General features: G+C 38.2%; 1 protein-coding gene across 4 annotated transcripts in view; it reads left to right on the top strand.

The window, feature by feature from the left end:
* Positions 1-1,227: 1,227 nt before the first annotated feature.
* Positions 1,228-14,314, top strand: part of DGKB (diacylglycerol kinase beta) — a 449,520-nt gene continuing 436,433 nt past the window's right edge. For all 4 annotated transcript variants that reach the window (XM_065397765.1, XM_065397766.1, XM_065397767.1 and 1 more), the window contains exon 1: positions 1,228-1,297. In XM_065397765.1, the coding sequence (XP_065253837.1) occupies positions 1,228-1,297 (70 nt within the window). The remainder of the gene's footprint in view (positions 1,298-14,314) is intronic.

The raw sequence follows: 14,314 nt of genomic DNA on the forward strand, positions 1-14,314 counted from the left end.
GTGTCTACACTGACACTGTGTCGCTCTAACTATGTCACCCTAAGCTCTACACCTTTCATTGAGATGGTTTTATTAGGTCAGTGTATCAGGCAAGTTAAAGTGGTGGGAGGAACATTGTAGTGTGCACACCTCCATAGTTACGTCGATGTAAGCTGCCTTATGTCGACTTAACTTTGTAGTGTAGACAAGCCCTAAGTGTGATCAGACATTCTGCGGTGTAATTCAGGATTCAGAATTTTTCAAGGTGATATGGTGTTGCACCAATGCCTAAAAATAACTTAATTTGGGAATGACCCTTACTTTTAAAAAATTATCTTACATTAGGTGAATTAGACCTACTCTATTGTTCATTTCTCTTCTTGATTTCTGAATTGGTTTATCCAGATACAGTAATCAAATCTGAGACTGAAAAGAGGTGCTGTCTGTTGTTAGACAGGTTTTTTTGTCTTTCTTTTCTAGTGCACCAACCTCTCCTGTTGTCCTTCCTTTCATTTTCCTCTTCCTCCTCTGTAGCCTCTGACCTCTTCTTCTTTGACATGATGACAGGGAAAGAGTGGTAATCTCCTGTCTGAATTCCATCTTCATCATTACCTTAGCCCGACTCTTCCAAGTAATACTACTGTTACCCATCTAGTGTAAAGAGTAGTACTGTTAGTGATCCCCCCCCATTAGTAAGCATGGCATCCTGTCTGATGGGGATAAAAACTGCATAAAGTTGGATTGAGACTGGGCACTAGTTTTATCCTGTTGCCTGAATTGAACCATGGTAGTGTAACTATGTTTATGCTAACAATTGTTTTTTAGAGACGGCATAAAAAGATTAAAACACCAATTATAATAATAATGTTTAAAATTAATTATCATTTACATAGCTAGTGAAAAATGAGATTTGGAAATACAAATAGAACTAGTAATAATTTTAGAATAGTAGTATATTTGAACAATTAATCTCATCATTATTAGTAAAAGTTGTACCAATTTTGTACTTGGTATGTATATTTTAATTATTTTCCCCTCTTCTTTTAACAGTGCTGTAATTCGTCGTTGAAGCCACATATTCAAAACAGTTTATACCATCAAACATTTTGTATAGACTGATTCTATGTCTCATAAACTCTCTAAGCACTGTGAATTGAAACTACCAAACTACGTGGAGTTTGCAAGCGACTAACACGTGGGTCAAATGGCATATTTTTCTGATATTTAATAAGGAGCCTTATCACCATTATGATGAACCGGGAGAAGTGGGTTAACCTCAGTCCTTCAGAATTTTCTCAGCTTCAGAAATATGCAGAATGTAAGTACTTATTGTTTGAAATATTCTATGTAATTTCACTATATTAATTCAACATTAAGTCTACTTCAAATTGAAATGTAATACAAACGATTGTCCCGAGACTGTATGTTGGCATGTTAAATTTGTATTCTATGGTGATTAAATTGTATTTATTTTTTAGCTTGAATTAGACTTTGTCCCCAAAGATTTGGTTTCTAAGTTAATTATATTTTTAGCATAGATGGCTTAAAAAGTTTTTTATGAATATATAGGGTTTTCAGTTTGGGAAGATCTACCTATACTAAGTATTCATGGACGGGATATGAAACACCTCTGCCAAAAGGATTGTAGACTATCTGGAAGCCAATTTGCCTGCTATGTGGTGTTAAGTTTACTGTTTCACTTCACAGGCATGTAGGATTTGGAAGTGGTGTAAAGAGAGCATGCTCAGCCATCAGTGATACAAGCATCTTGGCTTGTACTATTGCATTTGCCACTGGTGGATACAGAGAAATATTGATGGATTTTAAGGAGCGTATCCAGCTCTTTACCAGGAGGATGGTTTCCAGTGTTGAGACACATGAAGATACAGTAGGGATTTGAAAGTGTTGAAAATAGGAATGTGTGTGACTCCTGTTGTTTTCAGTGGGATCTGTTTGCATGCGTTAGTGGGAGGACTAGGATTTTATAAAGTAAATTATTTTACCCAGTGTAAGGTTGTTTGGAACAAAAGGATGTTATGTCTTCCCAACTGCTTTGTATCCGTAATTAAAGTTCTCACATAGTAAAGATAATTTATTCAAGAGAGTCTTGGGTCTGCCAGATATAATCCTTGGTTTGAAACTCTAACCAGGTGAAAGTGTTCTCACTGGATGATGACACTGGTAAGAACATTTTTCAAAGTGTGCTCAAGACTTCTTAATTTAAAATGTATAGCTTTATAAGAAACACTACTTAGACATCAGGTGCAACTTTTTTCACAGTATCTCACAACTTTGGCTGGGTTTGAACCATTTCACTCAGAATCCAACTACTGAGAATAGTAAAACTAATGTTGAGAAAAGAGAAGGAGATATAAATATTTATGGCAGAATTGGATTACAGGATATGTTTCCAGTGTACCCTAAATCTGAGTCTTATACCAAATACCACTCTCAGAAGGATAAAAATTGTAAAAGAACAGAGCTTTAAACAAGGTGTATCTTTGGGCTTATGGATTTAGCAGTTACTGAAGGAATAAGAATAGGAACACACAAACATTTTGACAGTCTAGATGAGCTGGCAGATGTAATATTGTAACAGTAATAAGGAATGATACAATATGTATATTAAATGCTTTTATTTGCATATTGTATGCTTTTATTTCCATGATATATAGTTAGAACTATGCTGACTGTCACAGTGAGACTGTTAGGAAATCAGTCAGCACAAATGTCAAATTAATAGTGCCAGAGCAACACACTTTTAGATAGGGTGACCAGATGTCCCGTTTTTAAAGGGACAGTCCCGTTTTTTGGGACTTTTTCTTATATAGGCACCTATTGCCCCCCACCCCCTGTCTCGTTTTTTCACAGTTGCTATCTGGTCACCCTACTTTTAGATCCACAATAATATTTGTAATATGAAATGAAAACACATATTGGATACTGTAATATCTCCATAGGAACTGAGAAAGGGTTAAACAAGCTCCAATTGTTTTTTTCAAACAGCATGTTAAACATTTTTATGAATAACATATTTTTATGAGATGCTATGTATGAAAATTATAAAATATATCAGTGATTCATTTGCCAGCCACAGACTATCACATTGGATTAGCATTTACTGTTTCTTGCATTTAATTTGATATATAAGCTTAATTTTCTAAAATCGTAACTACATTATGTTATGTATAATTTTAACTTTTCAGAAAACTCTTAACAGTTATAGTAGTTTGTAATTGAGAAAGATAACATTTACAGTTTTTATTTCAGTTAGTGCTGATGTGTATAGTTCTCATTTGGGGCCTGATTCAAAGCCCATTGAGGTCAATGGATTTTGGATCAAGCCCTTAGTGATTGTTAGGACAGTCAGACCCTTTTACCAATCCTCACTGAGATCAGGCTAATGCTTCTACAGCAAAACAGTGTGAACAGGATTTTTTTTTTTTTTTTTTGGACGGGGAACAATACTATAAAATCATGCTTTAGATTATTTTAACTGCAGTGTGTTGGCGTGACTGGCATGGTACACCAAACCCTTTGAGATATTTGGTAGTGTATTACATGCACCAGGAGATTGAAAGAAACCTTTTTAAGCACTTCAACATTTCATTTCAATATCAATTTTTTAAAATATAATTGAAAGAAATTTTGACAAATTGAAAAAATCAAAACATTTCATTTCAAAACTGTTGAACAAAACATTTTGATTTTTTTTTTAAACCTAAACAATTTGGTGAAATTGACATGAATTTGCAAACTATTTCAGTTGACCTGAACAGCCTTTCTCACTGAGAAAAAGTTTTGAATGAAAAATTTCACCCAGATCTAGTTTATAGCTTGATCCTAGCTTTGTTAGAGGCGAGGACTGATAGCCCAGTGAATGTATTCCCTAAATCAAAGGCCCTGCTTCCTCAAGGACTGAGTCTTAGGGACTTTCCCAGTTTCTGATTAGTGTGGATTGAGGGTAAAGGAGAGTATTCACCCAGATTCCTCCTCATTTGCTCACTGTCACAAGAAATGTCACTTAAAGTGCTACCCAGAAGTTGGCAATAAGTGTACATCTCCCAACTACTATGTTTAAATATGATTATAGCGGTCATGTCCTTGGAATCCAACTGTGGATAGGACCTACCTAAGTAGTACATTGGGGCTTGTCGTCATTGCAGTATAGAGGTGGGAATGTGGTATGAGATTTAAAAAATGCTTTCTGTGCTATCTATTGAAACATTTTTATTGGATGATGTCATGCAGGGCCAGAGACTTTCACAGTTTTGAGCTCATCCTTTCCTACTACAAAAAGAAATAGACTAAGAGTAGCTACAGAAATTCCCAATATGGAGACAACACTTTATTTCCAGTTTAAGATCTTTCCTCCTCCTGGTCTATGTAGAGAGATGTTTGTAGAAGATTATAATTTAGAGATGCTCCCTCATAAGGGACAGTATAATGAACATAGGAATTTGGAGATGTTCCCAACCGCCACCTTCAGGCGGGGCTGGATTTACACCTTACATGTCACTAGGCACAGCATCTTTAGCATCTCCCCTGCCTACAGTTGACCTTTGTGTTTTCCGTGAAAAATTAAACTCTTAACCAACTTTTAACTTTTAGGCGCCCTAGATTGTTGGTGCCCCTAGACATGTGCCTACTGTGCCTAATTGGAAATCTGGCCCTACCTTCAGGGCACACCGCATGGCTGTGTAGAACAGTTTGCCAGAGATGCTCTCCAGTTTGTTTTAATAAAGTTTTATTCCTTTCTCATTCACTGGTTCCTTATTTAATGAACCCCAAGATTATTACATGGTGTCAGAAGTGCTGAATGAGAAGGAAACTGCAGTCATTTTGAAATTAGCACCTGTGTTTGCAACGGAAAGCAGAGACAAAAAGGCACCAGAGAATCATTTGGAGTGCTAGGCACAGAGGCTTTTGCATGTATTTGGTGAGCGCAATAGTAACTTGATTAGCTTAAGAAGGTGGAAAAAAGCCACAAATTGGATGTGTTGCAACCTCTATCCAGTCTACAATTGTCAGGCAATGTTGCAGAAAACTGGAAAAAATTCAGACAGAGATCTGAATTGTATTTAGCAGCCGTAGGGGCAGAGGAGAAAAATGATTAAGTGAAAACATTAGTCTTTTTGCATGTTGTTGGGGAGGAAGCATTGGATGTTTATAACAACTTTCAGTTTGAAGAAGGTGAAAGCATGAAGTTAAGTAAAATACTGACTACATTTGAGGAATATTGCATGCCAAAAAGGAATGAAACCTTTGAGAGACACATTTTTTACATGCATGCAAAAAACTAATGACACCATAGAGCAATATGTCGCAGAATTAAGGAAACTCAGTAAAACCTGGGACTTTGGTGAGCTGATCGAGTCTCTGGTCAAAGATAGAATCATTTGTGGTTTTAAAGGAAATGTGTTAAGAGAGAGACTACTTCATGAAGGAGACTTAATTTTAGAAAAAGCTCTCCAAATATGCAGGGCAGCAGAAACTGTGAAAGCACAAGCCAATGAGCTGAATTCACTGAGAACAAAAGAATATAGTCAGAATAGGTCAAATCAGAGAGTGGAACCACTTGCTATGAAAAGCACTGCTGGGGGAAGACAGGGTACAGATGGTTATGTGGAAGGTGTGGATCACAGCATGGCCCCAGACAGTGTGTTGCCTTTGGGACACTCTGGCATAAATGTGGGGAAAATAACACTGGTCTACAATTTTTGAGAAGTCGTCTGCTTCAGAGATAAAATGTGCTATTTATTATGTATTTTGATGTGCTGAATTCAAATATGACAATTAAAACAACTGATTGGCTACTGTTTCTAAGATATTTAAGTTTTTACATTTTATGTCTATGTATATTGTGTAGATAGTAGAGTTTTAATCATAAATTGTAAACCTAGGTCTTTTCATGTGTTTATGGTTGCTTTACATGATAATATTTCACCTGTCCTGTTTATATAACACTTTAAAAATCAGCAAAAGGGTTATATAAATAAAATTTATTATGAAACAAAAGGCAAAAAACGTCTGTACATAGTTTAGTCCTATTCAGTGTCTACTCGGCGCTTCTTGGCTTGTCTCTTGTATTCATTAAATGGAGCATCTCTTGTCACTGTCCAGCAATAGTCTGCAAGCATTGATGGGCTCCATTTGCCCTGATAGCATTTCTCCATTGTTGCAATGTCCTGGTGAAATCGCTCGCCGTGCTCGTCGCTCACTGCTCCGCAGTTCGGTGGAAAAAAATCTAGATGAGAGTGCCAAAAATGTATCTTTAGTGACATGTTGCAACCAAGGCTTTTGTATGCCTGGAGGAGGTTTTCCACCAACAACCTGTAGTTGTCTGCCTTGTTGTTTCCGAGAAAATTTATTGCCACTAACTGGAAGGCTTTCCATGCTGTCTTTTCCTTGCCACGCGGTGCATGGTCAAATGCATCATCTCGAAGAAGTTCACGAATCTGAGGACCAACAAAGACACCTTCCTTCACTGAGACCTCATCCAGTTCCACAAAGGCCGTATGAGGCACTGATTTATTTACCTGGCCATCAAAGGATTATTTAATAGTCCTAGATTATTATTATTCTTTGTATTCAGAAATTTGCACACTGCACCATACTAATAGTAAGTCAGTGATCGCCAGCATGAAGGCAAACTTCTCCAGACATGGAATTTCGGATGAAGTCTTTAGCGATAATGGGCTGCAATTTTCCAGTGCAGATTTTAGGCAATTTGCCATAGATTGAGATTTTTCATCACAAAAGATCAAGTCCAAATTACCCCCAATCAAATGGAATTTGGAAAGGTCTATGCGGACAATAAAGAACCTTATGAAAAAGACTTTTGACGATGGGAGTGATCTGTATAAAGCATAACTTGTTTACCGAAGTACACCCTAGGAGAATGGATTTTTTCCAGCTCTGCTGTTAATGGGGAAAAAGGATCAGATCTTATTTAACAAGCACTGATATCTTGCTGAAATCTCATAACAATGAAAACATACAGAAGATGAAAATCAGAAGTGGAAGCAGAAATATTATTTTGACAAAAGGGCCCGTGATCTCCCATCTCTTAACCCAGGTGATGGAGTGTGTCTGTGGAATCACACCTCTAATACTATGGGCCAAAGAGGTACCATTAAAGAACAGCTGCCTCCAAGATCTAATGTACTCTAGACAGACCAGGGAGACACATTTCAATATAATCAAAGGGATTTACAACTAATCCCAGAAAATTCCAACACTTTGACTCTGGCATTTCCCATCTGACTGATCCTTTATCATTGAGGCACAAAGGAGAAACTGTCAAGGAACAAGAGAGCCACTCAGATGCCAGTGAAAGGCTAATACTGAGAAGATCAGAGTGGGAGATTGAGTCTTTCAGGATGTTTAGAGACTTGCTAACCTGCCTGGAGAAGGGGTATTTGAGGAAAGTGAGTGGGAAAGACTCACTCGAGAGTGATTTGCTGGTAACCTCTCCTCTCTAGGTAGTTGACAGATTGGGTTTATGGAAATGTACTACATGGGTTGAGAATTGTTATTAAATAGTTGTTAGCTGTTGATATATATATATATATATATGTATGTATGTGTGTACATAAGTTAATTTGTTTTTCTTTAAGAGGGAGGATGTAGAAATATGTTTGTAGAAGATTATAATTTAGAGATGTTCCCTCATAAGGACAGTATTATGAACATAGGAATTTGGAGATGTGCCCTGAAGGCAGGCGCTGGGGACACCCCATGGCTGAGTTCACCAGAGACGTTCTCCAATTTGTTTTATTAAAGTTTTATTCTTTCTCATTCAGTAGTTTGTTATTTAATGAACCCCAAGATCATTACAGTCTCCATTTTTAATTAATTTTCTGCTTAAAGGCCAATTTGTGGAGCAACACAAATGTTCATTTAAAGAGAAGAAAAGTGAATTTGTGGAAATGAAAGTACATTTTAGTTCAGATTTGGCTCTTCAGTAGCTAATGACTTTTAAAAATAATAATTGTTCCAGATTATAGTTATTCTTTTATCTCCTCCAAAGAGAGGAGTTAAGTGATCAAGTTAAATTCTCATAGCTGCTACTCTTATGAAGAAGAGGTAGTGCAAGTTTGGGGGGGCTTATCCTTTAGTGGTTTTAGAACACGGAAGATGATAAAATAAAAATAAAATAAACTACTCTTTGAATACATTATGATTATGAAAATAGAGTAGATGCCAAATCCTGAAGAGCAAAGCATAGAGAAATGCATACAAGTTATAACTCATGGAGTAGAAGAGAAAGATGTACCTCTTCCTATTGGACCTCCACCAGTGATCACCTCTTTGCCCCTGTCTTTGTTCTCTCTGTTCCTGAACCTTTTACTGTTTGTTTCTTAGTCCAACTGAGTGACTGATCCAATTCCTGTTAAAATCAAGGGCAGTGTTTCCATTGACTAAAAGAGGAGTTTGGATCAGGCCTGTATTCTTGAAACTGCAAGGTCTGCACATGAAAAGCTCTTATTGAAGTCGGTGGGTAGTCTGTGTGCAGGATCAGGCCCCTAGTCCAAAAGGAGAGACCTTGCCTCCTTGAGTGTTTGTAAAGTGCCAGGTGCATGCGTGATGCTATATTATTAATAACAATAGCAGCCTGGATGGTTAGGGTAGTGAGAAATGTGGGTGAAGCTGGGTGATGTAACTCTCTCCACTGTGATCACATCACTATGTGCAGGATTAGTTTGGGGAGGGTCAGTGCTCAATGGGACATCTCATTTTCAGATGGGGAAACTAGGGCTCCCATTAAATCAATGTCAAATCTCCCATTGATGTCAATCATCCTAAAATATGGCTCTTTGTTTAATTCCAGAAGCAGGATTAGAAAACAGTGCCTTGCTCTTAGGCTGATCTTGCTCTCCTGAATCATGCAGCATGTCATGCTCCTGAGCTGCTTTCTTTGTGACCAAAGGGCATAGTGGCTGCTCCAGCTGGGAGGGAGCTTGCTACCACCCTAGTGCCATCAGTGGCAGCTGAGTCAGTGCTGCAAATTGATCTAGCAGTACTAAAAATAGCAAAGCCACAGGTCCTCAAATCCCAGCCCTGAATGGCTGTAGTGGGGGAGTATGAATAACCTATAATCTTTAGGGAAAATCACAGTGACAAACTTTTAGTCCTGGAGATTGGTTTTCATAAATTTATATTTTTAAGGATATCTTCGCCAGGAACACTTTTAGAAACTTCCTTAAGAAAAAGAGAGAGAGAGAGAGAGAGAAAATGAGCGCTGATATTTCTAGCTCTTCCGGATCAGGGGTTCTCTGGTTGTGAGATTCACAGGCCTTAAATGCTGGCATTGTTTCTTACCGTGTCTCAGGGTATGTCTACACTGCGATAACACACTCGGGCTCGCAGGGCTCAGGCTGTGGGGTTATCAAATTTACAGTCTAGATGTTCGTGCTCAGGCTGGAGCCTGTGTGCTGGGACCCTCCTTCCTGAGGCCAAGCTATAGCCCAAGCCCATATGCGTACACTGCAATTTTATAGCTCCAACAGCCAAAACCCCGCGAGCCTGATCCAGCTAAGCCAGGCCAGCCGCAGGTGTTTTATTGCAGCATAGACATATCATCTTCAGAATCCTGAAGGACAAAAGGTGTTTCCTCTCCCTCGTTGAGGCTTGATCCATTAGAGCAATGGACTCTTCCCATACTCTAGACTGAGAGGGAATTCTGTCTGAACAGATGTGCTAAAAGAAAACCCAGAGACACCTCTAGGACTTTGCCTAATACTGCAACCAAGGTGTTGCAGCATCAAGTGATACTACCTTTGAAGATAAATTACTTTGGCTAGTTTAAAAAAAACAAAACCTAACCAACAGCTTATTAAAATTCTAGAAAACATTATTTGAGAACTAATTATGCCTCTGACATGTTTTTTGCATTTATTTTCTCATTATCTACTTTTTTCCTATGGACATTTGCATGAAAGCAGACAAAATCTTTCATTTCTTAAGAGTTCATCTGTTCCTGTTGCTCATTCCCTACATGGAAGATACAGGGGGATAAATATAACTGATTTCTGTGGAATTGATTATGCTGGCACAAACAAAGAATTATAACTTCAGTTCAGCAAGCTGAGAGGAAACAAACAAAAAATCCTGGAATTGTGTAATTATGGCAGAATATCGGCTTTAATTTTTTTTTTAAAGTTGTGAGCCCTCTTGGTTTTGAAGAAATGCTTGAAAATGTATCCCACCCAAGTGTAACCAATACAGTCCTTTCTTCCTGAGTCAGCACACAACCTGAAACAATAGCTCTGAGAAGCAGGAACTGCCTTATTTGGCTCTATCAGATGTTCACTCCAGGATCCACTGGCTGGAGAGCCCATCAAAATCACCCTAGTAGAAGAATGTGTGTGGCAGGAGGAGAGGAGTGCAGAGATCTTGGCCAACCCACTCAACAGATATATCCTGCTGCTGAGTGGGCCCTTCTGCTGCTACTCCTGCCTCTCAAGAAGCGGGCAAAGCTCCCATCCCTGTTGCTCCTGAGAGGAATTGTTGCTGTTTTGTGTGGGGAGAAGGAGGCCTATTCTGTTTCTGTGTCTCTGCAATGGGGCGTGGGTGCAGCAGGGCTGCATGGTGGAGCCCGTATATCAAGGTGGTCCAAGGGCCCTGGATTGCCTTATTCTGGCTATGCTTTCTGCTAATAAAGATACCATTGTTCACATTCAATTTATGACTTATTCATTTAAATAACAGTTTGAGTCATATTTTTAATATGTTCATGGTTATATGCATTTTCATTGTTTTTGAAATACTGAAAATATATTGCTCATTGTGTTGCTTTGGAAGAGTTTTATTGGGACATTCAGGAGTACCACTATGTAGTTCTGTTGGGAGCATTGCAAATTTTATTGGCTGTTTTGGGAGATTATTGATTGTCTGAAGAAAGACACTGCACAGTGGTATACAATTTATTGCTTAGTAAAGCAATTTGGAATATACTGGAAGAATATACTGCCATTAAATGCCAATATTGTATGATATAGTACTGTTTTATATGGTTAACAAAATAATAAGTTTCGTTTTTGCTTAAAGGTCAGATCACTTCATATAAAACCTTGAATATATTGAAACCAAATGTTTCAAAACTATTTGTTGCTTGATAAAGGTACCATATCTTGGATTGAATGTAATTGTGATTTAGCTGTTGATAATGGATTTACTTTGAAAAATGCAATACGTCAGGATGCACTAACTGGCCTATTCAGAGATAATGTGATTTCACCCAGAAAGACATATTGAATATCCTTGGAATTCTGAGACTTTACTTGTCTGTTGAAATTAAAAATATCCTTTTTTATTAATTGAATACTATATGAAATTGATAGTGGACACCTCCTGCGTTTAGTTTCTCTTTTATATCAATGGGTCTTCACAGTGGTAAGGGCAGAATTTAGCTTCCTTTCTTTTATCAGAATATTAGTTAATAGCTAATATTTTTGGCATATCAGTGTTGTCATGGTTGCTTGGAAGGAACCACCATGTATCCTTAAGTAAAGGAAACTCAAATGAATGAAGGGAAAACAGTAGTTATAGTTTGGAGTGTGACCAGAGGAGGATAGGGACTTTAGTACATGATTTAAGTTAACCATGTGCTTAAGTGCTTCCCTGTATAGAGGCCAGTATTTGAAAAATGAGAGGACTGGGGAGCATCCAAATAGCTGGTAAATTATTTAAATGACACTAACGAGGATGAGAGAGGATTGAATAGGTAAGGAAAGGGGTCGGGGCGTTATGGATCAGGATGTAGGTGGTTTAGCCTAGTGGTCAGAGCAGGAGTCTGGTCCAGTGGGTGGAGCAGGCATGTAGCTTGAGTAATAAAGCCAAAGGTGAGTACCAGATGACCTGGTATCTACTGATTTACCAGAGCCAGGAATCAAAGCTGGGTTAGATACCAAATGCCAGAGCCAAGGGTCAAGCCAGAGTCGGAAGTCAGAGCCAGGACTATTAACTGATGATTGGAGGCGAGGTGTAAGGGCAGGAACTGGAGGAGAGGCAAGGAGCAAGCACAGAGCAGGAGCATGGTGGGATCAGGAGTGAAGGCCGGGTTGAGACAGGAGCAGAGCAGGAACAGTGTTGGGTGTAGGAAACAGGCAGAAGCAGAGTCCAATGCAAGAGGAAATCACCTGGTTGCTCAGACAAGTTCCTGTCTCTCCTTCTGGCTTAAATAGTGAGGTTGGGCCAACTGGTGGAGCCAGTTCCTGTGGGTGTTGCCTTGGCTCAGGTTGTAGTCCTACTAGTTTCTTGGTCCACCAGGTTTTACCAGACATTAGATGGAGGCCAGGATGTGATGGCTGTCTAGGAACTTTCAGGCCTGGGTTCAGGACCTGGGACATCACAGGAAACAAAGACCAGAGCAGTTAAGGGAGTTAAAATATCTGTGCTTGATTCACCACTGCATTAGTCCAGTTTTATACGAGTGGTTACAAATAGATATTGGAGGTGCAATCATGAGCCTCAATGAGGGAAGAAAAATGTTGCTGTTTTGTAAGAAAAATGGAAGAGCTGGAGGAGGAAAGGGGAAGTGTGTACTGGAGCAGTGGTGCCCAACCTTACTACACAGGAGGGCCATGTAAACCTAAGCACAACCTTGTATGGAACAAACAGGTTCTACATATTTTAATAAGATTTAAAGTCACCTGTATCGATTTATATTTTAAGTTCAACTTGCTTTGTATGTTTTTAGATAGAAACAACCTATGTACAGTATTGTCTATTTAAAAACAAATAAAGAAATCAGTGCATAAAACGTGTATCAGAATGATAGAAAACAGGGGGAAAAACATTAATGAATCTGCTGTTAGTATATTGTGTTGAAGCAGCCTGAGGGCCTTTGAAATGCTCTGGTGGACTGTGTACGGGCCATAGATTGGGCTTCCCTGTACTGGAGGAAGTCACTATGGTCCTGGGAGTTTCTCCAAAGATCTTTAACAGTAAGGGAGCAGAGGCCAAGGAAGTGGATTGAAGTATGAGCCATGATTCATGGGATGAATTGAGTGGTAAGAAAGCAAATAAAAAAATACATACTAAATTAAATAAGAAAAAACAAAGGGAAAAAAGACCAAAAGGAAGGATATATATATATATTCAGAAAATATGAAAATGTCTTCATATTGAATTTCAGAACATGTTTTTAAAAGGGTTTGCAGACCAAGACCCATGGGTGCCTGGTAAACTTACAGCTCCCATATTAAATTAGTTACTGGAGAGGACAAGAAGCTGAGAGAGATCAGACCTCAGAATGGAATGAATTTAGAAAAAAATCAGAATAGTGTTAGAATAGGTTTATAGAGAAAAGGGCAGTGGAGGCGATCCAGAAAGGTAGCTTAGCTAACGCTCATAACACTTAATTCAGAAATGTTTGCTTTTAATGAACATTTGTATACAATGAATAGTAAACATTTTGTATGAAACAGAATGACTGTGACAAAGAGGGGGATCAGATGAAAGGAATCCAAATGACCTCTACTGAACAGAAGAAAACTGTAGAGATAGGGTAAACTTTCTCTTCCACTGATGATGAAGCAGCTCTACAAGAGCTATTGCATTTTCTGTGGAAGTCTCCTGTAAAGATTCTGCAAGTGTATAAAAGAAATTTCATACTGAAAAGCTGTTAACTAAGTAAGGCAATCAACATTATTTTAATTAGCAATTAGCTAGTAGTTGTGGTAAAAGAATGATGACTTGCTTCTAACTTCATTGGTTTATCATAAATTTAAAGCCATGGTGCCTACCCTATGAATTTAGCTAGACTTGCTAAATCGTGTCATGTTGCTGCTTAAATCCAAGCTCAATACTTCATCTTCTAATCTGCAGAAATGGTCAAGCAGATGCTTTTTCTAAAATATGGTATTACCAAACAGGATTGCAATCACATTGCTATGCCTTTTTAAATAATAAATGCTTTAAAATAATGTTGCAGTTTTGATATAGACCCTTAAAAGAATGGCATTTGTAATAAATTGTCACTTCTTCCCTAATGCACTCGAATACTTTCCAACCAATTCATATAGGCCCTAATTAAGCAAAACAGTAAAGCACATGATTAAAATTAAGCACTTTTTGAAGTGTTTTGTTGAATATGGATGGTCGTAAATATGTGCTTTAAAGTTAAACATGCACTTATGTTCTTTTCTGAATTGGTATCAAAGTCTCTATCAGGGACTTTCAGAGTAGTAGTTGATTTTATGGTACTTCCACAAGACCTGTATTAGTTCGGTACAATGAGTGATTTACAGGAGGGATGCTGACCTTTCTTTTAGATTGTAAGCTCCTCAGAGCAGGTGCTGTCTTTTTACTGTATACTTTGCAGCACTGA

The sequence above is a fragment of the Emys orbicularis genome, chromosome 2, assembly GCF_028017835.1.
Source record: "Emys orbicularis isolate rEmyOrb1 chromosome 2, rEmyOrb1.hap1, whole genome shotgun sequence".
NCBI classification, from domain to species: Eukaryota; Metazoa; Chordata; order Testudines; family Emydidae; genus Emys; species Emys orbicularis.